The following is a 27,179-nucleotide window of genomic DNA, read 5'->3' on the forward strand; positions in this document are numbered from 1 at the left end:
TAGTCCTAAATACATGGGTATGCATGACTACATAGAACTCAGGCCAAATACATGGAAACTACATTCTTTAGTTATGATTCATACCATAGCCAGTATGATGAAATACTTTATTAAAACAAAAAAAAATGTGCCTGGTCCAGCCTGGTAGGTGTTCTTTGTCCCACATAGTCACCTGTACCTGAAGGAGTAAAGGGAGAAGGCAAGAAATTATGGCAGCCCTTCAATGAAAGTCCTGTGGACTGGAGAGCTGTCAAGAGCTGGCTCTTACCCACCACTGCTTTGGTGAACTCTGAAGACAGCTTTGTATTACTTTAACTGAAGAGTTGGTCAGAAGAGCTGCCCTCACCCAAGGTGGCAGATGGTGACAGTACCAAAAGGAATGTGAACTCTCTGTCATTTTGAAGCATTCTGCTTTGATTACAGCTACTGTCATCCTGCACACTGGCACCAGGACTGGTACTTTTCACTATTCTCAATGTTTTTCACCTTCCTGAGCACTTAGAACTGCATTACTTATCAAGTGAGTCTTGATGGAGCTCAGCTCCATCTATCGACTAGCACTTTTTTTTCTAAGGACTCCACGTATATTCAATAGATTCATGCCAAAAGAGCCAATTAGTTCTAAAAAGATAAGTTGCATGCATCAGTCAGCAGTAAAGGGTTTGGAAACCACCGGTCTCCCTTTTGGCAGGTGTTTGTGTAGAGAGCCTTTGCACTCATGCCAACTGGCTCTCCCAGCTCTTGTATTCCGTAGAGTACTAGAGCTTCAAGATGTGACAATACATAGCATAGAGAAACTCTGCATTTGCCTTCAAACCACAACTGAATTTACACTTGCTTACCACAGGTTAAATCCCTCCTTGTTCAACAGAAGCCAGCAAACACTGGGGGCTCTTAACTCACTGACAGACATGCAGCATTACGCCTTACCTTGGCTAAGAGAAAACTTTTAAATTCCATCTTCCCATCTGTCCCCACAGCTAGCTCAGCTAGGGGCAGATTAGTTATGAATGAGTGAAGTACAGCTGCCCTTACCTGTTTCTGGTCTACAGCAAGCTGCCTCCCATTCAGGTCAAGCTCTTCCCACTCCCAAAACCTGCCGACAACACCGCTGGACCGCACATGCAATTGGTCTGCGGCAGGACTGGCAAAAAAAAAAAAAGAGTTGCTCTTCTGACTAGAAACTATAATTTGGTATCATTAATGAAACAAAACCAGTGAATACAGAACTCGGAAAGTAAGTTTTACTTCTTTTTAGGTTTGAGAGTGCTCTGCTGGCCGATCCCGTAGTAAGTCTGCCCATGTTCAATATTAAAATAAAAAGTAGTGATGCACGCCGATTACTACAGCAGGTAGATTGTCCAGTCCTCATTTTAATGGTCTCTTCTTGATTTCAGTCACAGACGTGTCCCTATTAGAGGGTATCAGAACCCAGTGCTCACATCTTTAGGACTTTCTATCAGTACATCAGAACGTCAGGGTGGCAATACATATAGATTCTTCAGTGCACCAACTGTAGATGTGCAGGCTCTCAAAACAAACTCAGCAATGTAAATTCAACCTTTCAGATACAACACCCTCCTCTGAAGCCTTACAAAAATATCAGTGCAACATAGAGCCATTTTACAAAACAATTATCTTTATAGAAAGGTATTTTAGTAGTATATGCTGAGGTAAATAATAAAAACAGACCCAACAGAGGGCATGACCAGTGTTATAGGGAATTCCGGATGAAATTTGGCCAAAAGCCTGTTTTATAAAAGCTAATATTTACCTACCAGTTATGATCCCTGGTAAGGTGCTTATTGCTGTAATACTTCAAAATTATTCTTCAGTTTACAAATTGAAAAATATATGAAATTAGATCTGTATGAATGTTAGGTATTAGCTGTCACAAATTTTAAAAGGCATTGTACCAAGTTTTCTTAATTGTTTACTAACCAATTTGATTGTAGCAGGTAAATAAACTACAGCATACATTTTACCTGACACCATGCATCAAAATCACCATAAAACCTAAGTTTATCAAAGTCCAACTCCACAAGGAAAACATGAAAAAGTGCAAATTATGTACCCAGTATCTCTGTCACAGCTGTTTTTTCTTAATATGGCATGAAAAAAAGTTTACAGCATATATTAAGAAAATTCTTACAAGTGTTCACCTCAATGCTTATATATACAACATTTTGCTCAAAGTGCTCACTATATGAAAAAAACTGATTGGATAAAAATATTTAAACAGTGCTTTCTGAACGTTCAGGGAAAATTCATATAATACATCAGTCCCATTTGTTTTCCTCTTCACTCAGTGCAATGAGATGCAGAAGTCACACCAACTTCACGAAAACTTTGCTTGCCACATTGCCAGAAAACCTCAGTTACAGTGGCATTCTTGGTGTCCCATTCGGAGTGGGTCTTTTATTTTTTTGCATGTGGCTTTGATGTTTTCGAGATCTTACTACTTTCATTCTTACTTCAAATACTTCTTGTATGGCTTTTCGAAAACAATGGAAATTGTAGTCTATTAATCCTACAGAGACAGAAATGTTTTCCATATTAATAAAGACATTTATACAAATTAGGTAATGAAAAAATTGCTTATATTCTACATTTAGTGAAATACCACACTGTCTCTCTGGAGGTCATAATCAGTGAATTTTCCAGGCATTTTCTTCTGTGCTAAGCAAAAGCACGTTTGATAAATACAAATAAATCAGTGAGCATTACAGCTTCATATTATGTCCAATATTAAACATACTTCTTAGTCTTAAGAGAAAACAAATAGAAGTTCATTGGCAGATAACAAAGCTTTATCTTAATAAAGAGCTTTGAAGAAGTGCTCAGTATACTACAAGAAAAATTAAAGTCTTTCATAAAATATGGTGTCATTCTGTAAATTCGCTTTACAGAATAACTGTGATAAAAATAAGTAGCATCTAGTAATCAAAGAATTTTTATTTTTTGATAATACATAAGCTTTGAAATGGATACTTGATAGAAATATTACCAAACAACAGCCAGCTGTATTTCATCTTACATTGTAATTGAAAAATAACACAATAGACATGCTGCTAGATTACATACATACATAATAGGCAGATAACATTACCATGTGAGTGGGCTGAATGTGATCCCACAGAAAAGCTGTAAAGCCATATTGGTAGTCAATTAGAAGACTTACTGGGTGCTACAGCTGTGTAATACTGCAATACAATTTTAGAATTTTGGTACTGAGCTTATGACCTCATTGAAGGTTAATGATGTAAGCTGCCTTAACTCAAATACCGCAGTGTTTTCCACTTCAATTTCCCTAACAGGAGATGATACATATTTTAAGTGGTTTAAATCTACTGTGTTACACTTTGATTTTTTTCCAGGAATTACTTTCCTTCTCCCTAGAGTTCAGACAAAATATTATGTGGAAGTCACCAGGCACCAAAAGCTAATCTGCATTATAATACCAGAGCTGTACTGTTAAAGAGTACAGGCTACAGCACGAAGTGTCCCAAACTATGTAGACACAACAACCTGACACAGTTGCGAGAAATTCGACCAGTTGCAGTTCTATAAAATAAAAGCTAAATAGCCTGTCAAACAGCCCAGCAGACACAGTGCGAGTACTGCATTCACAAACACACCAATACTGACTGGTGAATTAAATATCACAAGATGGGGACACAAGCTCAGATGATGGCTCATTCTTTCACTGCTCAGTTCTAGTCTCAGGGCATTTCACTAAGACCAGTAACACAGTGAACATCATGCCAGCGAGCAGAGCTATCATGAGCCAAGCTTTCAGTATTGACCTTGACCAGGGTCAGAGAGATAACCAAGAAATTTTATGCACTTTAAGTGCAAAATACAAAAGCCACCTAGGTCCCAAATATGCAGCTTTTCAAAAGCCTCCTTTCAGAGATGAAAGCAAGAACATATTTATTACTATCAGCCAGTTTCAGTAATTTTCCCTTGGTTATGGCACACAAACTGTTCCAAATGCGTATGCTGGCGCCAACAGGTACAAATCAATGTTAGCCAAGATAAACTGACACATTCTACTGTTGCAGATGGAAGCTTTACTGCACTGGATATAAAGTTTCATACGCTTTCATATCAGAAAGTTGTCAAATACATTTACGATTTCATCTTATCTTAATGCCACCACAAATACTTCATGCTTTAAACAAGTTTTGTAAGCTCTATCAAGCTGTACTTACCTTTAGTATTTGTGATACAGCTAGAGACTGTTACCAGCTAATGACAACCACAGTCACTCATTAACTCACTAATATAAAGGAAAAGTAATGTGATACTAGAAAAGAGAAAAATACCTTTTCTCTCAAAGCTTTCTTCTCTGACAAAACAAACAAGAGCAAGGAATTTTGTCACCTCTTTTAAATAAAGGACAGTTGTATTGTTCAGTTTTATGATTGCCATTGATTCTTTGTCATAAGGAGTTCCAGTGCCATCATCTTTAAGCCTAAAGGGCAATATTCAAACAAAGAAACAAACAAACAAACAAGAAAAGATAAGCCACCAGATGAGCTAACAAAAGTACTCCCACATTGGTTCTTTCACTAGATAATCTCAAACTTTATGAAATTTTCATTTTAACCTTTCAGAGAGACTTTATTCAAACTCCACACTATGTAAACTAAGAAGACATAGAGATTAAAAAACTTATCGAATCATACACCAAATCTTAGATCTGGTGCTAGAAATTGTTTGATTGCCAAGTACCTGAACTGGAGCCTTATTTTTTCCTCTGTTAGTTACCAACCATTTACTACAAGGTTGTGTTTTCTTTTAATCAATGCACTATATTATGACTTTATCTAAAACACATGAAACAGTAAGTCTGTACTGACAATTCCAAATGCAGTAACCTTGCTTGAGCGATGGCAGCTGACTGATAGTTTAAGCCATCTTGAGACTTTCCTCATGAGATGTTGCCTTTTGCAACATCATAACATGAAAAGAGATTTCTCTTTCACAGATGATGTGTCATGATGATCACTATTAGTTTTGTACCTTGTAATTTTACTGTTATTCCTGAATGCACACACAGATCTTGTTAAATGGGTAGTTATCACCAACCTCCCAGAACAATTAGTATCAATAATATATTAAGGTAGCAAGTTCCACAGATGATCCAGGAACAGAGGACAAGGAATGAATTGTAATATAATTTCTTTAGTCTATAGCTAAAGCATGGCAAGCAGATTTCTGGTGATGAATGCTAAATGGTTACACAAAGACAGTGCCAGAGTGACATTTTGTGAAAAGAGCACCCCACAAGTGGTGTTGTACAGAGAATAATTAAACACATAGTCTTTTGAACTACACAGCAGCATCTTTGTACAAAAAAATGCCACAGAATCAGCATCCTTTTTTGTATACCTCTGTAAAACACAACTTCTTGTACAGTTACTGAAGTGACCAACTGCAAAATCTGAAACACACAGTAGAATATACAATCATAAGAAATTTTAGAAAGGTATTCAACAATTTGTTGGTCTTTTGAAGTTCTAATGCTTATTGCACATCTGCACCAGGATTCTCCCTTTCACCTTCTCCAAGAGTGCAAGAAGTCTACCAATGGGTAAGAATGCAAAGCTACCAAAGAATACCACACTCTAAGCATGCTGCTGTTTAGCCTCTAAATCTATGCATCTTAATGCACTAATTCTTAATGTGCCCCTACCTTTCCCAGGAACAGCTGGCATTACATTTAGCCAAGGGCCAAGCCATTTGAAACATAACTTGCAAGGAGACATACATGCTAACCCAGGAGATCTCCAGTTGGTAATGTATAAGGAGGGGAAACTGAAAAAACCCCCACAAAGATCATGAAGGGAAAAGAGGACAGAGAACTGAAGCAAGAGTGAAGCAGCTCTCTGAGGCCAGTAGAGGCCACCAGCTATTAAAGTAAACAAAACTAAATATGGCCCCACTTTTTTTTTTTTTAAATAGGAGGCATCCTTCTATTGAATTCATCCCTGGGGAACAAAAAGATAATGTTTCCCTTTATTTTAGGTTGGTTACTTCCCACTCCTTCCTCCAAATAAAATTATTAGCATAGAAAGAGGAAGTTGTTAACAAAAGAGGCTGGGCAGGGAACTGTGCTTGTTGCTGGCAGTGGATCTGTACCTCAGAGGCTTGCTGTTTCCTCCTTCTTCCCTGTCCTGACAAATTAGTCTGGCAAATTACACATTCTTATTACTGTTTATACCCACATCATTCTAATTTTGAGGCCGTTCAGATTCTAGGTACACAGTTTTACGAAGAACATTAACAATTTACTTACCCATATATACAAGAAATGTCAATCACAACATCTATCATATCACAGCAGAGCTCGTAAGTTTGCATATCCACTGGAGTACTGTCCGTTGCAATATAGATCTTACTGACTACATCAAATAAAAATGCTTTTTCAATCCCAGAATTCTATTTAAGAAAAGAAGAAAGATAGATAAAATGGAAGCCAGGTCTTCAAATTGATACCAAGCTTTTTTGTTCCCCTACTTGCCTGTTATACAAAAAGCTAGGCTGAAGAAGTGGAAGTTAAACTGCAATCAAGCTTGTTGGGAAAGAACAGTACATACAGCACTGCCATATTTGTAGCAAACTGATGCTCACAGACCTTCCAACAGTTTCTCTGCCTCTGAGCAGACATAACGCCAAGTTACACTCCCAAACTTCCTCTCTCTGGAAAACATCTGGAAAGATTACATTTATTTTCAGTGGAAACTGCGGGGGAAAAAAAAAATCTTCCAAGATCAAGCTTTTGGGTTTTTGATTGTAACAATGGACATAAAAAGAGGGCTGTAATTTAAAGTCATTCTAGCTGCACAGGTAAGAAGGTGAAAACAAGGAAAAAAAAAAAGTTGATGGACAAAGAAGGCAGTAGTGTTCAGGAACTAATTTCTCAAGGAAACTGAGAAATTGTCTCATTGAGGTCTGTAGCTGTTTTACTGTCAGGTTTCTTAGAACATCTTTTAGGATCACAAGAGAAAGACCAGTATTTTGATGGTGCTCATTCAGTTTTCATGTAGCACTGGTGGTTAAAGCCATGTTTATAATACTAAGGCTTACTAATGTGATGACAGCTATGTTCCTGTCATCCTGCAAAGCTGATTAAGATTCTCTCCATACTGGAGATGTATTGTATTCACAGCTCTCAGAGGCTAGCCAGGAATGCTAGCTCATACTCTTCATGTAGATAAGGTAAACTGCCATAAGCCTCTGCTTCCTGGAAAAAAAAAAAAGAGGAAAAAATGGGTACTGCTTAGCTGAAAACAGTAGCCTTGCCTGCTGATATCAAGGGATTGCACCTGTGCAGCTGTCCCAGCATGAACACAAACAGCAATTTCCCAGTATTGCTAAAGCTCAAGCTATAAAATATGCTTCAGAATCCACCTACACAGGAAGAGAAGCAACTTTCTCCCATCAAACTGAATTTTCTCCATATATGGGCTTACCTTTTTAATATGGTTTGGGACTGCTGCCACAGCAGTTTTGTAACTATCAAAAAACACACTGAAAACCCCTAACAAGTTTTAATAGCTTCAGCTTCCTTTGTAGTTGCAGAACTTTTCCTTTTTTCTTCTTTCTTTTCTAAGTCAACTATTTAACACATAGTTAAGAGACTAAAGGGACCCTCCCACTTTCCAAATTTCCTGATATAGGTAGACAAATTTCAATTCTAGGTATGCTACTGAACACTGGCCAGCAATATTTTGGGCATTTGCTTCTTAAAGAGGCTTAATTCTTCCACCATCGCACACACAGCTAAGGCTGGAAACATCTATCAATAATAAAAGAGTATAGCAGTGAATTTCTTGCATTTCATTATGGAAAAGACTCTGTGAGTGGCACGTTTCAGTAAGTCATTAATAATAAAAAAAAATATTCAAAACAAAGTATACACGGTGGATACCTTACATACATGGGCTGAAGCACATGATGTACAAGGAGAGTCTCAGAGAACTGGCTTTATTTAGCCTGAAGAAAAGAAGGCTTGTTGCTATCTACAAATACCTAATGTAAAGGTGCACAGAAGACAAAGCCAAACTCTTCTCAGAGCTAGTGTTGAAGGAAAAGAGGCAAAAGGCACAAGCTGAATTATGACTTGATAGAAGAAAAAACAAAATTTAGCATGAGAGTGGTGAAGCACTGGGAGCATGCTGACCTAATACTATAGAGTTTCCATCCTTGGAAACACACAAAGCTGGACTGGACCCACCCATGAGCAACTTGCTCTAACTGGCCTGACTCTGAGTAGGTCCCTTTCAGCCTACATGGCTCTAAAAGTCTACGTTCTTTGAGCACTAAGAACAAAAATGTATGCATATTTATTTTGGTTATTCTGGCCACACATGATAGTTCTGTAATTTTAATTTTTAAATAATAATTCTGACAGCACCTCACATACTTCAACAGATGCTGTCAAATAAGATTAATCACAAGATTTACTTGTAAATATCATATAAGTATACAGCCATAATTCATTGCCAAAATATGTATTTGAAAACACAAGTCATTTTAGACAAAAGAAGTTGGAACTCGAGCCCTGTAGTGACATTCATGAAGAGTCAATTATAAAATTTTGTACTATATAAAGAGAGATATAGTGACAATTTCAGCTGTACAGATAAGATGTACTTTAAATTATTAAGATGCCAGTGACAATATAATAACATTTAACAATGAGAAGTGATTTTTCCATCTCAGAACTCCAGCTGCTGCAGCCTGCCTGTACTTGCAGTGACAGTTAAAAAGGTTTTCATCTCCAGATGTTTGCCATGCCAGCAGTTAGGCCTGCTGGTAAGGGCAGAGCTTGGTGTTTTAGCTTAAACCATGCTCGTTTTCAGTTGAAACCAATACAACATGGTAGGACCTGCTGAGAAACTGGCACATATTTGCTTGAACTTTGTATGGTGACAGAAACTTCTGCGAAAGCGTAGGATGGACTGCCAGGAGTAGTAACCACTAAATTGTACCCACATGACTTCAAAGCTTTCATTTGCCAGGGTTTTTAGTATAACTTCAACTGAAAAAGCAAAGGATTTGCCAGAATGTTTGTGAGGAAATTGCTCAAGGGAAAAAAAAGAAACCAACAGTACAAACAATAATTACAAGTCATAAAAAAATCAGGAACCAGTGGATAAAAAATACTATTCAAAGAGACATTACATCATTAATGCTTAGTCAGGGAAAATGACAATAAGAAAACAACTGTTTCTGTTACTAGAGTAGGAGCGTTCCTTATTAGAGAAACAAAGGCCAACAGCTGCCTTATGCAACTGAATGAAATGCTGCCATTGATGTCAACAAGAGCAGGGTCAGAATAAGCACTAGTTATCTCTGATGCAACCCTACAGCCTGGAAAGAAGATGCAACATGCGCTAGAAGCTCTATCAAGTGCTCTGAATTGATCTAAGAGTGTTCCATGGCTAATCTGAACCAAGAGAGTCATGCAAAAAGTCTTCTGCCATGAATATAGGAGATTTTCTTTTGTATAGGTAAAAACCATGACGTAGTTGAAATTTAAACCGTGTTTCTCAACTATACTGAGTGTGATAAAGTAGAAGGCAGTTTCTATTCTGGAATGGGTTCAGTAAAACTGGTAGTGTTACTCCAGTTCCTAGGTTAAGTAACAGGGCCTATCTTTTTCCTTCTTGAAAGTATGAAAAGTAAGCCAGAATTCGGCCCTAAAAAGTAATTTTTAAAAGAACTTACAGGATATCACCAGTCAGTTACAGTTAGAGATGAATTTCAGACAGTTATTTAAAAAGGTCTTGTGGCAAACAGCAGATTTTGTGGATGAATTTTCATTTTAAATAACACGTTTGAATTTAGATTATGAAATTTAAATCATTAAATAAACAAAACTGTACTTAATTTTATTTTTATCATGATAACTCGTTTTTTGTTTTTACACATACTTTTTAACATCCCTCAACCCCCCCATCCCCCTGCCAACAACCCTAAAATGAAAATCCACATTCCCATGTCACACAACTTGATTGCTTGGTAAGGCCACAGTAATTAAAACCCAGACATCCTTCTACATGAAGCTGATAAGAGTGTTAGTCAAGTAAGATTTATGTGGGTTTTGAATGCCAAACCAACTGTTATTTTATAGTTTACAAGCAGTTACATTAAAGAATGTAGAAGCAGTATTATCACACTGATGGTTCCTCAAACATACAAGCTAACACACTGTGGCACTATAAAGTTAGTCAAACACCTGCTGTGAACTTAAGAGTGATCACAGATTTATTTTTGTAATCATCAGCTCTTTGTGTTAGAAGTCTTAATAGCATAAATGAAAACACATCCTCATGAATATTGCTGCAAAATCCAAACTAGAACACCAATACACCCACACTTTGATAGCCAACACACTGGCTTCCTGAGGTAAGGCATGACCAAAATCCACGTCAAGATTTGCTGTCACTAAGTTGCTAAAGTAAAAGAGGCACCTGCTAACTAATTCTATGCTGTGGAATGATGTTTAGTCTTTCTGTGGTTGCAAATAGAGTCATTCCGAGTCTCCCGTCTACAGGTAGAAGATACTTATAAAAACAGACAGCAAGCATGCTGAGGACACAGCTACAGCAGCTACCCCTTGCCCTAGGTCATTAACAAACTGGATTTTGCTCTGTTTGGAGCTAAGAAACAGTCTGAGACTGTTTCTCCTACTGAATAGAGGAAATAGCATACCTCGCTCACTTTTTTGGACTTCCCATTCATTTGAAAGACTTGTTCTTCCTTACAAATTACATCTGATATTCTAGATATTATTGGAGCTGCCTTCTGGGTGTTCCAGACACACAAGCAACTGTCGTCAGTCATTCAGGAAGCAGCTCGTGCTTGATTCATCTGGTGGTTTGGCAGAAATTCTTCACCAACTCCAAACAGCAAGGAGACCCCATACAGAGATCTGACTCACAATTATGAGTGACTGAGGTGACTCTGGCACAAGGAGGACTATCATTCAGACAGCATTCTCTTTAAGACTTGTGTAGCATATTCAGTAACCAACTGCTCCAGAACTGTTGTCATCACTCCTTCATTACCTTTCTGTCCTAAGTGGAGTTCAAGACTGGGTGATAACTGGTATATGGTCCAGCCATTTTGGCAGAAACAGATCTTGGTAACAAACCATTCATTATGAAATAGCATCATTTGTTGCCTAATAGTAAGACAGTAAGTTTTGGAAAGACCTTCCTCTAATCCTAGCTCTCCCTTTCAGCAACACATCCAACTTTTCTCTCTCTCCATTTTCACACCCTACACGGAGAAACTGTGAAGTCTAATTTTATCTAGTAGGCTGTTGTATGATATTAAATAATTTCATTACTTCAAAACCACAAAAAAGACACAACAAAATACCTTGCTTGGAAATCGAAGCTTGACAAATTAATGCTAGATGCAAGGTGCAAAATTAGAATACTGTGAGAAAGTGTGCAGCGTCAGGAGCTGCTACAGCCTGACTTCACCACCATCAAAACAAGGAGTTCCCCCTTTTCACAACCTACTCACTTTGTTTCCCTTTGCTCATGGCCACATGTTCCCACCTCTTATCTTGTGCCAAAACAAGAACATGTTGGACTCCTCCATGACCTGCTATTAACTAAATTCAACAGTGCATTAGTGTCTGTCATAGTGACTCCACGAGGGAACAGGTGAGTATCAGAACCAGTACAAAGGAGAGGAAGGGATCACACATACAGGAAGAGTGGAGCAAGCAATTACCTCCACAGTGATAACAAGCCACTAGATCTACAAAGCTCCCTAACTGGCCTTCAGAGTAACTGTGGAAGTGGTGAAAGTTGTGATGCACTTTACCTCTAAAAATTTCAAGACAAGAGAAGATTTTCTTAAGCGGGATAAACTTCAATACAAAGTAGAATTAATTCTAGGAACCACTGTAGACAGCTCTACATAGGAGGTCAGACTAGATGGTGTTCATTTAAGAATTTATTTACACAAAATTTAAGTACTACTTAAAGAAACGCATGCAGCACAGACCTTTGCAACATTCAGATTAACGTATGAGCAGAAAAGTGATGACTGCTAATCCACTTTCTGTGATTCAGGAAATACTGTATCTCGGCAGCTCAGCAACGCTGTTTAATAGACAAGGAGGTGAGGCCAAGCTGCATGTGGGTGCATTTCAACTACATTCTGTTAATTTCTCCGAGAGTTCAAATTACTCATAATCTCTCAGAAGGCAGCGAACAGAGTATCTGAACATGCATGTTGGACATAACTGGATCTACAGACAAAGTATATAACAAGTACTTACTGAAATAAAGATGTTAAGCAGGTTTTCCAGTGTTGGGAGCTGTGGAATCAGTTTCTGTACCACTTTGCTAAATGCTTCAAATATAGAATGATCATATATGCTTGTCAGATAAAAGCTGGAAAAAAACGTCACCACATTTTCCTTTTAGCCACATACCGTGAACATGATGTACCTTTCATAATATGAGTGAAATGAAATATTGTCAAACAGCAAGTGCCTACATTTATGCAATTACCCCTTGTGATCAAAAGTCATGTTATGATTGAAACATAGGACTTCATCTCTATACAAAAAAAGCCTAGACACTGCAAACTAGACCTTGATGTAGAACTTCACGATGCAACTCCCACCTTGGTATTCTTAGGAAAATATTTTTCAAATTGCAGGAGAGGAATGTTACTGAGTATGTCTGTTGCAATCTGCTCTTTGAAAGCTGTGGACCCATTTACCAGTGCAATGATGCAGTCAAGTAGTTAAGAGCTCTAAAGAGCTGACGTGTTCACAGAGCAGGTCTCTCTTTTTAATGTATTTGTACTTGGCTTTAAGTGCTAAGAAAGCCATGACAACTTGATGTCCTCTAGTTCCCAGTCTGCAGAAGTCCACTATTTTTCATTATCTGCTACAAGAACCTGCTTTCTCAGCAGACATAAGGCAAAGATACAGCACCTGTCTTCCCAAGTGGCCCCAAGCAGGCTGCAACAGTGAGGACTAGCGATTGGGAGGGGACTGTGAGACAGAGAGGTTTGAAAGAAGGCAAAAGTCATGCAAGTGGCATATACACACTACTGGCTGGAGCTCTACCGGTTGCTGACACTGTCCAAGCAACTTATTTCAAGACAGCAGCTGCAGCAAAAACTGGTAGGACTCTGGTTTATTTGTCATCTGTTTTTAAGCACATCTCCTCTCTATCTTTCCCTCTAAGAAAGCAATCGGAAATAAAATACTTTGGATCAGGTCAAATGCAATGTCTCTGACTATTCATTTCCTTCATATAGCAAAAGCTTTTTGCCTCCTACTTCAAGAGAGCAGAAAATGGTAACTTGTCAAATAAGCTGCTCTCCTCTTTAGGATTCTCTGCACAGCAGCTTTTCTCACCTGAGGTGAATCTTCTCTAATCCAGCATCTGCAAGGTCATCATTTGCCCTCTGGTGAATATCTCTTTGTGTTTCAATCTTGTGATCATCAGATAAACCATCCACTTTATGGATAAAGATTTCAAAGTTGATATCTGGATTCACTTTATAGGCTCTGGTCACAGTAAGATGCAGCCGAGCTAATGCTTCCATATAATCATCCTAATGAAGGAAAAAGAAAAGTTACAACTGTAGAAAAGTTCTTAAAAATATACATAAAATTTTATGACACTTTTAGATAATGCTACAGTTCAACAACAGCTTAATTTTTTTATTTCTTATAAGTAGAAGCCTGAGCTTACATCCAGCATGTGCACCAATCTCATGCTGTCAGCACTTAGGAATCTGAGCAAGAACCTTGAGATGTTAAAGCAAGTTAGTTAACTTTTGAACATACTGCAAAGAGATTAAAAATAGTAAAGCAGTTCTTCAAGTTTTAATTACTTTCTTTTAATGTGTGTTTGTGATGTAAGTTAAGTCATCTATTTGCTTTGGGAAAAAAAAAAAATCTATGCTTTCCAACCCATTTGTCTACTGCTAAAGGAAGAAAAGAAAACGGTATCTTAAAGCCCACTTTTTACCTGAGAATCAATAACAAATATCAGTGCTCCAGTGCCTCTGAAAATCATCTCATAGTCAAACGTAGGGTCAAAGAAGTCAATTTGCCCAGGAAAATCCCATATCTGAAAGTTGACAAAGGAGCTGTTGGAAACATCCTCTCTGCAGATCTTGTTTGTGCTCTCCAAGAAGAGAGTCTCATTTGGCGACATTTTATGAAAGACAACTTTCTGAATGGAAGACTTCCCACTTCTTCTCAGTCCCATGAGCAGGATTCTTGGCTTAACTTCAGTACTGAATGGATCATTGAAATCCAAAACTGAATAAAAAAATCACACAAGAAGAAAAGTAATATACTATGGGAATATAATTAGTAACTGCCAGATAACATGCATTTTATATTTATTTTCATGACATTTTTACTTGGATTTATGCAAATGTTAACAATTTTTAAGCTTGGGGAGCAGTGCTACAGGCATTTTAACTTGAATTATTTGCCCCTTAGGCTATACTATCAGAAAATCTGCTTCTCACCTCTAAGACAGAGACTGCAGAAGGCTTGACTGCTCAGTTTGTATGTGAAAGATGTGTTATCACACACAGATATCCTAAAATTTCTAGTTTTACTATAATTAACGCTATCCCACATACATTCTAACCCAACTTTAAAAGAGTATCATCCAGTAACAAATACCATTGACAACTGATAGCTACATCACACTGCTGGAAGAAAGGAGTAAGTTTGTGTTAGTTACATCTGTGTGATCTTCCTAAGGCTATATGAGGCCTTCCTTCCTATAAAGTAAGTAAGTAAAGCCACACATCCCAGGAGCTATAGGAAGAGGACAACTCAGAAGGCACATAATTTCTCTCTGTTGGGACTTCGGTGCTGAGCTGAAAATGGTACTGCACGTAGATGTAAAAAGCATTCAAACACCTCTGTGATACCCTGTCTGCAGTGTCAAACACAAGCAATGCAAAAAACTGAGTTGTCAATCCTAAATCTGCAGAGTAAGGCTCACAGAACACAGTGGTCAGATTTAAAATACTGATCAGAAAACAGGCTAAAAACACTTGCTGTCAGGCAGGCTTTCTGCCACCTACTGAAGTACAGACTATTCAACATAATTCAGAGCACAACATAATTGCATTTCTTTCTCTTTTTCTGCTGGGATAAATTTTGAATTGCAGAAAACTGGCACACATTTGCTCATACGCATCCTTCCTGCATATGCCCTGCATACTTCAAGTGATCAACTTTACTCCAAAGATATGAAAATCCAAAACAAGAAACCTCAGCCACAACAACTTGAACCTGTCAATTTATTACATAGCCTTATGGGCTGAAAAATACGGAAAGCTTGAAGGAATCCTTTGCCTAGGAGGATGTTTTGCGCCCAGGGGTGGTGATCACATCTGTCCTCCTGTGTTCCTCAAGCCTCACTCACAACTTTCAGAAACACAAGAGCAGGACGTGCCTGCCAGGAGGGCACAGAACCTTGGTCGCGTCCGTTTGTGCCTCCTGAGCTTCAGTTATGGAGAATTTGGGACTTCTCAAGGGAAGGTCTTGCGGTGTTAGCATAAAACATCCCCTTGGCACCATCTACTGGCTCCTGCGTGGTTATGCCACTCGGTGTGGGCCCGTGTCACCACAGTGACTGACAGGAGTTGAAAACTCACTATCGGTGGTATCCTATCCATTTTAAATACATTTGAAAGGCCTTGATGGGTATTACCACTTGCTGTACTCTTGTCAATTATCACACATGAAACACTGCCAGGCTGGAGCAGTGCGCAGATGAAGCTCCTTCAAGCAGAACAGCAACAAGTAACTCTGTAAGAATCTCATTCTCCTAAGGCAGCAACGGCCAACTTCTGCTGATCCACAGACAACAAATTTAGGAAGTAATAAGCTGCAGTCAACATGCTGCTCTACTCTTCCTGTCAATCTGAACAGTGATAGTACCCTCCTGTGGCTGCAAGAAACATGTGCCTACAATACTTCACACCTGTAAAGGAATAATAAACCTCTGCTCTAGGACGATGTAACGATATTTTATGTTTTGGGGGTACGGTCTTGTCAATAAAGCAAACCAAAGGTACAGGATTTAACAGTGTTTCCTCCACACCACTCTCTTCTCTAGTGTACAAATTTTCCACAGCTGCCAAACATATAGTCCCAGTTTCATTAATGTGCATATATCCATACATCATGCAGTTTGCATTGTGGCCATCAGAAGGAAAAATAATTTATTCAAAGCTTTACAAGAACTAGTTTGAATAAAATGCTTTATAAAGGCATATAAAGAACAGTCTTCCAGTTGAGGCTTTATTGTGTTTCAGAAAATTAAAAAACCTCCCATTTACTCTGTACGCAACAGAAATTACAAAGTCTAATTTGCTAGATTTGTACTTTGTGTCCCCTTCCTCTACCCACCACAATAACACCAACTTCCCCCTGTATGTCTTATGACATATCCTCCAAATAACAGATATGACACGCTGTGGCCAATCTGGAGCTCAACACATGCTGGTTGGCCAGACTGTACACACGTACACACTGGTTTGCCAGCTGCAGCCACAAAGAACACACACATCTGCTCGCCTGTCCCTCTGAAGACACTTTCATTTGGGTCTCTTCTCTCTTCTGGATGCCAGTTTTCAGCAAATCTGTGGGAACTTAATCACCTTTGAGACATCTTTCGTTCAAATTTGGTTGAAGGTGGACAGCAGTTTCCAAAGTTCTGACCAGTGATGAGACAACCAGAAGACAGGCTACCTACATAACTCCCTTTTCTTTAAGAAATAGGGTAAAAAAACTCATATGTATCTAAAAAAATATTTTAAATAACTTGGGGTTTTACGTTGTTGATATATTAAATTATTCCAGACCGTTGGATTGTTATGGACTATAATACTTACTAGAAAGAAATTGCTTTATATTAAAGCCATACTAAAAAAAAAAATAAAAAATACAGTGTCAAGTGCAAACAGAGTTACGGATGAGAAGAATGAACACCAGGTCTTCTGCTAGTAATACTTACTTAGCTTTTGAAATCCTGCCAGTTCAAAGACAGGGAAATGTAAATGAGTATCATCCAAACCTGACTAGATAGCAAGGCTGCTATAGCACTTTCATCTGAGAGAGAGTTAAGAGATTACCTTATATGTAAAGGAATTGGACGATGCACTGCGTGCCCACATTCCTTTGCAGAGTACATGACAACTCCTTCTTTAATTTGCCACAGAAATGCCAGTAGATGTATCACTGCAACTTCCCAGACTAGGTTACTGAGTGAGATCATAATATGCCTAAGAGAAACACTAAACCATTCTCTATTCTGTAATGGGAAAGATAATTTTCCCTATTGCGAGATGCAGCACATTTCCTGCTTCATTCACTTTTGCAAAGAGTAAATGTTATAAAATGCCAGTTTCTAATGCATACCAACAGTTCTTCATATTTCAGCTTTTCTAAGCAGACATAAAGAAGTCATGCTAGTTAGACACCATATCCTTTGAAGCATTCACAAACTAAACTTAAACCCAAAAGCACTTTCCCCACAGAGAAGCAGTCAATTCCTTACAAAATTTCTGTAATTGCAATTGTGTCTGTGCTTACGGAGTGCAATTTGCTTGTGTTGCAACATGCAGAAGAGCCCAGCTCTGAGGAGTTAATTGAGAACTGCACGTAGTAGTCCTGACCTGTCTCACCAGGATGCACAGTACACAATGAATACTTTAATATCTCCTTCAAGCTATTACAAATATTAATTGATAACTAAAATAGTTTTCGAAGCCCGTCCTGAATTCCACATCAATTGCAATTAATTGTCAAAGCAGGTGACTATCAGTGCTTCACAGGCATATGTGATAGGGATGCCACATTGGAAGGTGTATTTGTAGATCTCGCCAGTTTTCAAACGCATGGCTGTTCATCTGCTCAAGTGATGTCAAGCCAAAAGAAATTATTTTGCTCATGTTACCGTCCATACAGTAACAAGCCCGAGTCTCGTTTTAAACTAATACAGCTAATAATGATTATTTTTTTGTCCACTAATGCAATTATGTTATTTTTAAGTTTCAACCTTTTTTGTGTAAAGGAGAATTAGCAGTCCCAAACTTCCCAATCATGTACCTTCAAGCCCACTGATCTCATAGCATTTCCAATACTACGGTGACTGTGATATCTGCAGCACTTTGGAGTGCTGTCGAGACAACAGCTTTACAAAACACACACAATGAACATCTCTAATGCTAACAGATTGCCTGAGCCTAAAGAGTTAACAGAAACAGCTTATATGCAATCAAGAAAGCTGTTCAGCTACTGTGGGTTCATAAACATTGCAGAAATGCCTGGTGGAAGGAAATTCTTGTGGCTAAAGAAAAGACTCAGAACCAGAAGACCTGGTTCCACCCTGCCACAAGAGCGGCACTGTGCAATGATATGTCTTAAAGCTACTTTCTTGGACACTCTGCAGAGGGCTTCCTAGCTTCTAAATACTTTTTAATTGCATATACCAAAAATATGACTAGGCTTTATGTAAACTAAGTATTTTACTGAATATGACCCCATGTGTAAAGTAAAAAGATTAAGAGGACAAGAGACGTGGTTTCAGCATTCGGGCTGGAGACAAGAAACCAGTATGGGGTGAGAGATAACCAATATGAAGTTTTGAAATCTCCTGTATGCCTACAAGGACAAATTATGTTTTTACTTTTAAGCCTGGCTTCTCCTTTCACTTTCAACAGCCATGCATTGAAGCTGTTCTCCTTGCATCACCCTTTCCATTCTTTCTTTGGGGAAAAGTGGAGACTGTGACACTGAATTTTGGACTACTTACTGTACAGATCCAGGAAGAGAGAGGACAAAAGCTAGGAAAAGGAAAGCCCCTTGCCCTGCAGGCCGGTGTTAAAATACACAACACACCCAAACCCCAACCCCCTCCATTACAGATGCTCTATACCTCTTTCTCCAGAGAATTCAGAATGTAAGAGAAAGCCAGGGGATCTGGACTGTTAAAATGCCCCTTTGTTTTAATTCTGCATAAAAAAGGTCCCTTCGTGGACTGTCTTCTCCTGCTATTCAGGATGTAAAGGTTTGTTTCTGTTAAGAAATTCTGTTACAATATTCTGGTGTTACTATGAAGAAACAATTGAAATTTGTATCAGTCTAGCAAAGTTCCTATTGAAAAATACCCAGATAAATTCCTCTGAGGACAGAATATGGATTACTTCTCTACAGAAAATGCTAAGTTAGTTTAGCACTAAAGAAATACGCTAAATATATTCTCTTTGGATTGAAATAAAGGCAATTTTTAAGCAGTTTCAAATAAGACTTTAATTAGTCTCAGCTACATCTCTTACATCCTAGCATTCCCACAGCCTTTCACCGTGAAGGCTTACACTCAAAGCCCTGACCTTCTCTCCTCCCCAAAATTGTGTTAGTCAACGCAGTACCTCCCATGGCAGCCTGTGGGACTCGGCCTTTGAGGAGAAGGGTTCTGCGTGCTAATAATCAAAGTAGCCTTAAAACGTGTGGCCTTTTATTATGCTCTTATGAAAACGCAATTCTTTTTTCGCCCTGAGATACTGAGAGTTTTCCAAGCTCCTTTGTGAAATACATCTCAGAAGAATGAATTCAGGCTCTGAATGAAAGCAACAGGCTCTGAGCCGGCATTGCCTCTTTTTACTGAATGAGGCTGCTTTTCCTGGTAAGCCTGTCCTTCCTTGCATCACCATCCATCCCCACTGACACGGATATGCAGCGAGTAACGCGGGTCCTCGCACGCACAGACACACGGACAGCGGACATCGAGCAGAGCCTGCCACTGTGGGACTGACATTCACAGCTGCAGAGCCGCCCTGGACACAGAGCTGGGTGCTGCCGCTGCCTTTTATAGCCTGACACCCGGCCCCCCGCCTCCCTGGCACACTCCAGTCACATCACCCGGCTGCGGCCACTAATAACTACTAACTCTTACCCCAGACATGGAAAACGCTGAAAGGCGATTACCCCCTCCCCCACCACCACTTTGCCTGCGCTCCTTCTGCCTCCTCCCTCTTTCCCGAGCCCTCCTGCTACCTGTCAGCCCTTGCCCCGCTCCCGCCTCAGAGCTCCCCACTCGCACCCTGTCCCCGTCCCGTCCCGTCCCCTCCCGCGGTCACCTCCGCAGCATCCCCGCTCAGCCTGGCCTCTGGCCAGGCAACCCACCCCCGTCCCCAGCGAGGCCTGCCCTCCCTCCGGACGCCTCGTCTCCCCCACACCGCTCCCCCTGGCTCCCTTCGCTCCCCCCTCGCCGTGCCCCTAATCCCGCGGGGAGCCTCGCCTCCTCCCTGACCCACACCCGCAGAGCGGCCAGGCCCGACCCCCGGCCGCCAAAACCTCACCTCCCCAGCGGCGGCCCCGTCCCGCCCGCCGCCGTCCTCTGCCTCGCCTCGGCCCCTGCCCCGCCTCACCCACGTCTCCGCGCTCACGGGGCCAGCCCTGCCCCGCACCTCGCCCCACGCCCGCGCTCGTCGCCAGCCGCTGCCCCGCAGCCCCCTCCGGGGACGATGCCTGCCCCCGCCCCGGCGCTCCAGTAGCAGTCGCCGCCGCCCCCCGCAGCCCCACGGCGGCCGCGACGCCGCTCCCCGCCGCCCCCCCCCGGTGCCGAAGCCGCTGCGGCCGCCGCGGGTGGCACTCACACGCCTCATCGCCGCCGCTCTCCGCGTCCCCGTCCGAGAAGGACTCGGCCCCGTCGGCGTAGCCGGCCAAGCCCACGATCTCCTCCTCCTCTTCCTCCTCCTCGTCCCCCTCCTCCTCCTCCGGCAGCTTCCTCGGCACCTGGCTCATGCCGGCCGCGCTCCTGGCGGGGCTCCGAGGGCCCCTCTGCCTCCGGGCGGCCTCGGGGCGCGCCTGGCCGGGGGCGCGCCTGGCCGCGGGCGCGGGGGGGGCACCAGGTGCCGCGCTGGCGCCGTGCCCCGCCGCCCCTCCCCGCCGCCGCCGCTCCCCTCCCCCGCACGGCGCTCGGCGGAGCGCGCGGCGCAGCCTGCCGGCGGGGCGCGCAGCGAGCGAGCGAGCGAGCGAGCGGGCGGGGGAGGCGGCGTGACCCGCGTCACCTGACGCGGCCGGTCACGGGCCGGCGGGGCCTCCGCGCCCGACCGGGCCCCGGCCGGGCCCCGCCGCCGGCAGGCAGAGCCGCGCGCTGCCGCGCTCGCAGGCGGGCTGCGGGGTCTGCCGGGTCTGCCGGGCGCCGCCGCTTCCCGCCCCGGCCCCGCTGTCCCGCGGCGCCCTGCGCGGGCCTGGAGGCACGCGTGGGGCCGGTGCACACGCGAGGCACTGTCTCTGGCGTGCGGGGGGAGAGGGGGACACGCCGCGGCGCCGGAATTGCTGCTGGCCTTTTCATTACAGGTGGCCCTCCCGGGGCGGGGGCCTCGAAGTCGGTCAAATCCTGCAGACTCCTGCCGCACGGAGCCCGAAATCAGGCTCTCGGGGCTCTCCTGCATCACCCCCACACGCGCCTCTGCCTTCAGCGTGTGGGAGATGGCCGGACTCGGGCATGGCCCCAGCTCCGGGGGGCCCGGCACCGCTCGGCTCACACACCCGCCGTCCCTGCTCGGGGCCCAGATGGTGCCTGCGGCCTGACCGGTGCTCCTTACGTGCCGACCCTGTTGTCGTGTGGCCGGGCCCAAAACGTTAAGCCAGGCAGTAATGGTGGGTGGTAACTGATTCGCAGTGTGGGTGAGAGAGATTATTTTAGAAATAATACTCTGGATGAATAAGGAAGAGTACAGAAAGCCACAGGAGTGAAAACTCCTTGGAAGAGGATGGGACTTTGAAGCCCCTGACAGACTGAGGTGCGCCCAGCTGCCTGCCATTGCTTCCTCCAGACCTGCACCATGAAGACAGACCTCAGCCAGGCCCCTCCCAGGAGTTTCCAGTGCTGCTCTTGTCTTGTACCAGTCTAAGCACTGGAGTGTGTGTGTTAGCCCGCGGCTGTCATCCCACGCTGCCCGCTGTGGTGACTGGCAGCTGAGTTCCCGGTTCTTCAGCAGCCCATTTTCCTCTGTTTCTGTTTCTCTCTTACTACTTCTTCCTGTCCCGTTCTCCCTCCTTGCATTCAGTGCAGTGAATGGACTTTTGTTCTGAGTCCCCATGCATTTCCTGCAGCTGATCATTTCCTGCAGCTGATCATTTTCCCACCTTTACGCTGCATGGCAGTCTTCTCATCACCAGGCCTTCCAGGCCGCACTAACCCACTTGAGATAATGGAGGCACACTTTTGTCCGGGGGAGGGGGGGGAAGAAGTCCCCCTCTTATGTTCCACATTGTGACAAATCTACCAATATGCAAATTTACCGAAATGCCTTTCTTTATTCTCAGCTTACCAACCTGCTTGGAAGTTCTGCTTGAACAGATTAACAATGTACCAAAAGATTATGGGAAACATTTCCAAGTTAAATCCCTTACAAGGAATTAGGACTTAAGTTTGCAGCAGGAATTTTTACCAGTCATGTTTTCAGCATTGTCTTGGGACAGCCCTAGGAGGCATTAATCTGCTGAAAATGCCTGATGGAAAGAGGAGGAAAGTTTTCAGGTCTGTAATGAAGGACCATCTATCTCACCAGCTGACCACATCTGCGCAGAAAGGGCTATTAGGTTTCGAGGCTGGCTATGGGTAGTGGGCCTTGCCCAGAAATCAGACTGTCTGTATTAGGTTTCTTTTATACAAAGAGCTGTGAAACATCATCAGTGAGAGAGGGAGAATAATTTGGAGATATTAAAATACTAAATGAGGGTGTAGAAGCTCAGGAATGACAGGACTGGTTACAGTGCGGCTCTTTCCACAACACTGATGTCAGTGACCTCATGCTTGACCACAGCTTCAGGCTCAAAGCCACGTAGACTCCATGCAGTCCCATCACCAGATAGTTTTTTAGAGTAGGGCTGAAGCACTTCTGCCAACCCCTTGGCAATATAATCTGTCCTGGACTCTACCTAAGCTTCAGGACTTGTTCCTCCTCTGTCCCTTTGCCACCAAGTTGTTCTCTGTCCCCTCTGCAGCTGGCCTTTTTCTTTCCTTCTTTTTCTTCTGTCAGGTTATTTAACTTTGAAGCCTGTTGCACATAATGAAACAGTGCCCAGCCTTCAGTCACAGGACTCATAATAAGGGCAGGTAGACAAGGGGTTGAGTCTTTGAATATATGATGTGTACAATATTAGATGTGACTGGGCTTTGTCCGGAGGGAGCTGACTGAGGGAATCTGCAGGCAGCTGAGGGAATCCCTCAAGAATTTCTCTTCCCAACAGAAAAAAAAAAACATCCAGAAGAATACAAAATTGGCTGTCTGGATTAAAAAAGGTTAATAATTAAGCAGAGGGTATGGTCCCACTGACATCCACACAATCAAGGCAGCCCATCTGCATCCAAGTTTGCAGGATCGTGACACCATCTCATCCTGCTTCTGTTAAAGGGGGAAAACTCCCATTAGATCAGTGGCAGATCAGTGCCAAGAAAGCCTTTTTCTGCAATGTGTTAACATCTTGTTTCGTGATCATAATGATCAAACACAGCCAAAGTAGTCCTGCAAACATTTACGTATATGGAACTTATTTACCATATAGCTTAACTGTTACTCACACGAATACTCCCATTCCTACATCAGAATTTTACACAACATCAAATAAAATAAAAGTCCCATGAAGTAAGCCTATCCTGAATATGGAAACGAGCAACCAAAATTATAGTGTGAGGAATCACAATGTATTTTTATGTGTTTTAGCCATTACATTCTAATTTCAATAATGACACCAGACTAGTGCTGTAGTTTTGACAAAGCTACAAAGCTTTGCTGAGATCAGAGAGGCGTCAGAACACAAAATTCAGCTGGCGAATCTTTCCTGCGGAGCACCAAGGGTTTTGACGTGAGCCTATGATGTGACTATTGCCACAGAACGATGAATACCATATGTAGAAATTGTTTAGTGAAAAATGCTAAGTAGAATCATCTGCAAAAACATTCAGAAGAATATACGCATCACGCAATGAGGTAGTGCCTGTGATACTTCAATGTTTAGTTCATGTAGGGCATCATCCTGAGAATGCCATTGAGCTGGAGGAACAGCCTTTGAAAGCCTGCAGGATGAAGCGCTGTATGGGGAACAGCTGCTTGCTTTCCGTTTTCTCCTTCTTCTTCAGATCCCGCTTTTATCATTTTACTCAGCCTACTCACACAAACTCCTTTCTCCTGTACTGGTGTCTGCAGATGGTCCCGTCTAGCTTGCTTCCCTCCCAGTTTGTGAATTACCGGCGTGCCCACGTAACTGCCCACGCGTACACATCACTTCGGTGAACCGAAGGTCCCTGGGACGTTGCAGTAGCTGAGGCGGTGGGTGAGGCGGTGAGCAGGCCCAGCGAGCTTTCCAGTCAGGCCTCTCCGACCTTCTCAGCCCAGACTTCAAAGCCCGCTGCCTGGCTCCCTGCTGGAGGGAAGGGCATCCGGCTTCCCCCAAATTGGTTCTGTGGCGCTGCTGCTCCTACGCGAATCCTCATGAGCTTCCACAGTCAAGTTGCAAAGGCGCTTCGGCTCAGGAGAGCGCCCAGCTCTGCAGGAGCCTCGCTCCGGCCATTGCCCAGACTTCCCGGCGAGCGGCGGGCGGCTCGCCCGGCTGGAGGCCAGCCTGGGGACCGCGACCTCCCTCCGCGCCCGCAGTAGCCCACCCCTGCCCGCCGTCGGCTCCGCTGCCCGCGCCGGTGCCAGGTAGGGGAGGACGGCGGCCCCACGCCTCCACGCGCGACCCTCCCCCTTTCCTCGGCCGGGAACGGCTGCGCGGGGGCCGGGAGACCCGTCCAGTCACGGCCCCGAGGCGGCGGCCCGGGCTTGGCGGGGCGGGTTGGCGGGGCGCTTGCCCTCCCGCCGCGGCCGCTGGGTGTCGCCCTCGCAGCGGGGACGGCGGCGGCGGCGGCGGCGGCGCCACCTCCGGGGCAGCCCAGCCCGGCGGCGGAGGCGCCGTGGGAGACGGTGGGGCTGTGCCCGGCCCCGCGCCCGACGGGGGAGCGCAGGTGAGCGGGGCGCCGCCGGCGCGCGTGGGTCCCCGGGCGCAGACCCGCGCCCACCCGCCGGGTTTGCCTGTGGCCGTGGTGAGGCGGGGGAGCGCGTCGTGGCGGGCGGCGGCGGGCCGGGGCCGGGCCGGGGCCGGGGGGGCCGGGGCGGGGCGGTGCGGTGCGGGGGGGGGGGGGGCGGACAGCCGGTCGCGGAGGTGTCGTGGCTGTGGCGGGGCCTCAGCTGGGTACGCGCCCTGCAAAATCGGTGCTCACTGCCCGAGTAATTAAAGTGTTTCCTTATTACGGCCCCGGCGTAGGGTCCGGGGAGGGAAGCCCCCCTTTCGTGCACACACGAACTCAACTCTCCGGGCTGCCGCATAGGTACGGGAGCCTGTACCCGCTCAAGGGTTTAATTGCAGGTGTGGGGGGTATCAACGAGGATCCTTGACGCTCATGTTCCAACTTTTAAGGCCGTGTCTGATGAGAAATGGAAATCTGGCTCAAAGTCATCCTTCCTGTTGTTGACATCACCTGAAAACTCCACTGAAAATATTTCCACTAGTTTACTGCAAACATCGGCTGCCCCTGAGGTCTCAACACCTTGTGAGTACACACTGCCTGCTGGTAGAGCTCTCTGGTTTTAGAAATCCATGGTTATGGTATGTAATTGTTCTGCAGTGTTCATTTTATTGCAAGCATTAATAAAGGGCTTACCATGCCCTGGGGCGTTGTGTGCATTACAGCATAGGCTGTAGACAGCGCTTTGTTTTTTTAAAAGGCATAACCAATATCTTCGTATTTTTATAATTATGTGTGAAGTGATTATTTGGTATTTCCGTTTGGTATTTCTGCAGTACGTATGACCAAAAGGCACATGTTGCCTGCTACTGAATACATTTCATTCACAGGGAAAACACTGAGGGGGATAGAAAGTGTCTTCCTGGCAGGTGGATCAGGGAATCTTCCCCCCGTGAGTTGTTTAAATGAACTTAGAACGGCCTACCAGTGTTAAAGGAGCAATCTCTTGGGAAGATAAGTAAATCTGTCTCCGTTCAAAGATGGAAAAATGTAGTAAAGACTAAATTCTTATGCAGTATTAGTTAGGCATAGTCCAAATCATCTGGTAGGACTGTTTGAGTGTATGGCTTATTCTGAGGAGAATGTTATTTACTTAACTTGCTTGCTTTCAACGTGATGGGTCCAGTTTTATAACAGCTTATTTTGGCAGGCTCAAGTTCCAAGTATTGTGTAATCTTCGTTCTCTAGATACTTGGAAAACAAAATGTTTCTGGAGATGTAGGATTACATGCAAGATCTGCAGTTGCGTTGCAGACCACAAGACAAAGCGTAATGACACCAATTCAGAAGTTCATAATAATGTCTGAGCAGAAAATACTAGTTACATCCACTACATGTACCAAAACTACAGTTGGCTGGCTACAAAAAGTATTAGGCACCTGCCTGTAGATTGCAGTGAGAGGTTAAAGTCTATACAAATCCTTGTTCAAATGCCTGGTATGTAGATCATGTATTCCTGTTTGTGTCAGTGAGGAACTATTAGTCTGCAAGAGTGGATGGGGATTCTGCAACAGTTGTAATCTCATTGCTTCTCTCCCTGTTGTTTGTTTGAAAAGAAACTGTAATAAAATTCAAAAGTGGCTTTGTGATAGTACTCGGTTGGGAAAGTTTTCACTTTCCCCTACTTCTTGATGTTTACCCAGACAGTGCTATCAACCTCAGGTAGGGGACTAGCTTTGAACACTAGAAATGAAGTGATCAGTAAATGATTGGTAAAAATAAAGTGATCATCCAGGTGCTTTTCTTGAAGGTTTCTGCAGAGCTCTCTTCTTTTTTGGGGAACAGAAACTGTGGGAAGCTGGCTCCGCAAATAGCGCTCCAATGTTTGCTGATATAATGTAGTTGCAGCATGAGGCTTAGCATTCTGCTCTGTCACAGGTGGCATGTTCTGGAGTTCAGATTGTCAAATTTACTATGTTCTTGGACTTGATGAGATCAATGATATCTTAATAAATCGGGTGCTTGTAGGGTATGGTAATGAGCAATTGAGCCTCAAGCTGCATTTCTCCATCTGTCTTAAGCTTCACCTCTGCTTGACTTTCCCAGTGAGTCATTTTGTGATGTAAG

General features: G+C 43.4%; 2 protein-coding genes across 3 annotated transcripts in view; one reads left to right on the plus strand and one right to left on the minus strand.

Moving 5' to 3' along the window:
• Positions 1-1,230: 1,230 nt before the first annotated feature.
• RRAGD (Ras related GTP binding D) lies at positions 1,231-20,956 on the minus strand. Its single transcript, XM_069804851.1, has 7 exons — positions 20,695-20,956; positions 14,031-14,326; positions 13,412-13,611; positions 12,317-12,431; positions 6,305-6,447; positions 4,329-4,477; positions 1,231-2,530 (listed from the first exon to the last, which is right to left on the minus strand). The coding sequence occupies exons 1-7, from the start codon at positions 20,840-20,842 to the stop codon at positions 2,379-2,381; spliced, it is 1,203 nt and encodes a 400-aa protein (XP_069660952.1). The 5' UTR covers positions 20,843-20,956; the 3' UTR covers positions 1,231-2,378.
• Positions 20,957-24,970: 4,014 nt separating this feature from the next.
• The window catches only part of ANKRD6 (ankyrin repeat domain 6), a 115,943-nt gene continuing 113,734 nt past the window's right edge, over positions 24,971-27,179 (plus strand). For both annotated transcript variants that reach the window (XM_069804864.1, XM_069804868.1), the window contains exons 1-2: positions 24,971-25,052; positions 25,505-25,637. The gene's annotated coding sequence lies outside the window, so the exon portion shown is untranslated. The remainder of the gene's footprint in view (positions 25,053-25,504; positions 25,638-27,179) is intronic.

The sequence above is a fragment of the Haliaeetus albicilla genome, chromosome 17, assembly GCF_947461875.1.
Source record: "Haliaeetus albicilla chromosome 17, bHalAlb1.1, whole genome shotgun sequence".
Taxonomy (NCBI): domain Eukaryota; kingdom Metazoa; phylum Chordata; class Aves; order Accipitriformes; family Accipitridae; genus Haliaeetus; species Haliaeetus albicilla.

Coding starts and splice junctions, on each gene's coding strand:
- RRAGD (XM_069804851.1), bottom strand. CDS start 20,842: ATGAGCCAGGTGCCGAGGAAGCTGCCGGAGGAGGAGGAGGGGGACGAG. Junction 14,327..20,694: donor GAGCGGCGGCGATGAGGCGT/GTGAGTGCCACC, acceptor TTTTTTATTCAG/TTTTGGATTTCAATGATCCA. Junction 4,478..6,304: donor GACATTTCTTGTATATATGG/GTAAGTAAATTG, acceptor ATTGCCCTTTAG/GCTTAAAGATGATGGCACTG.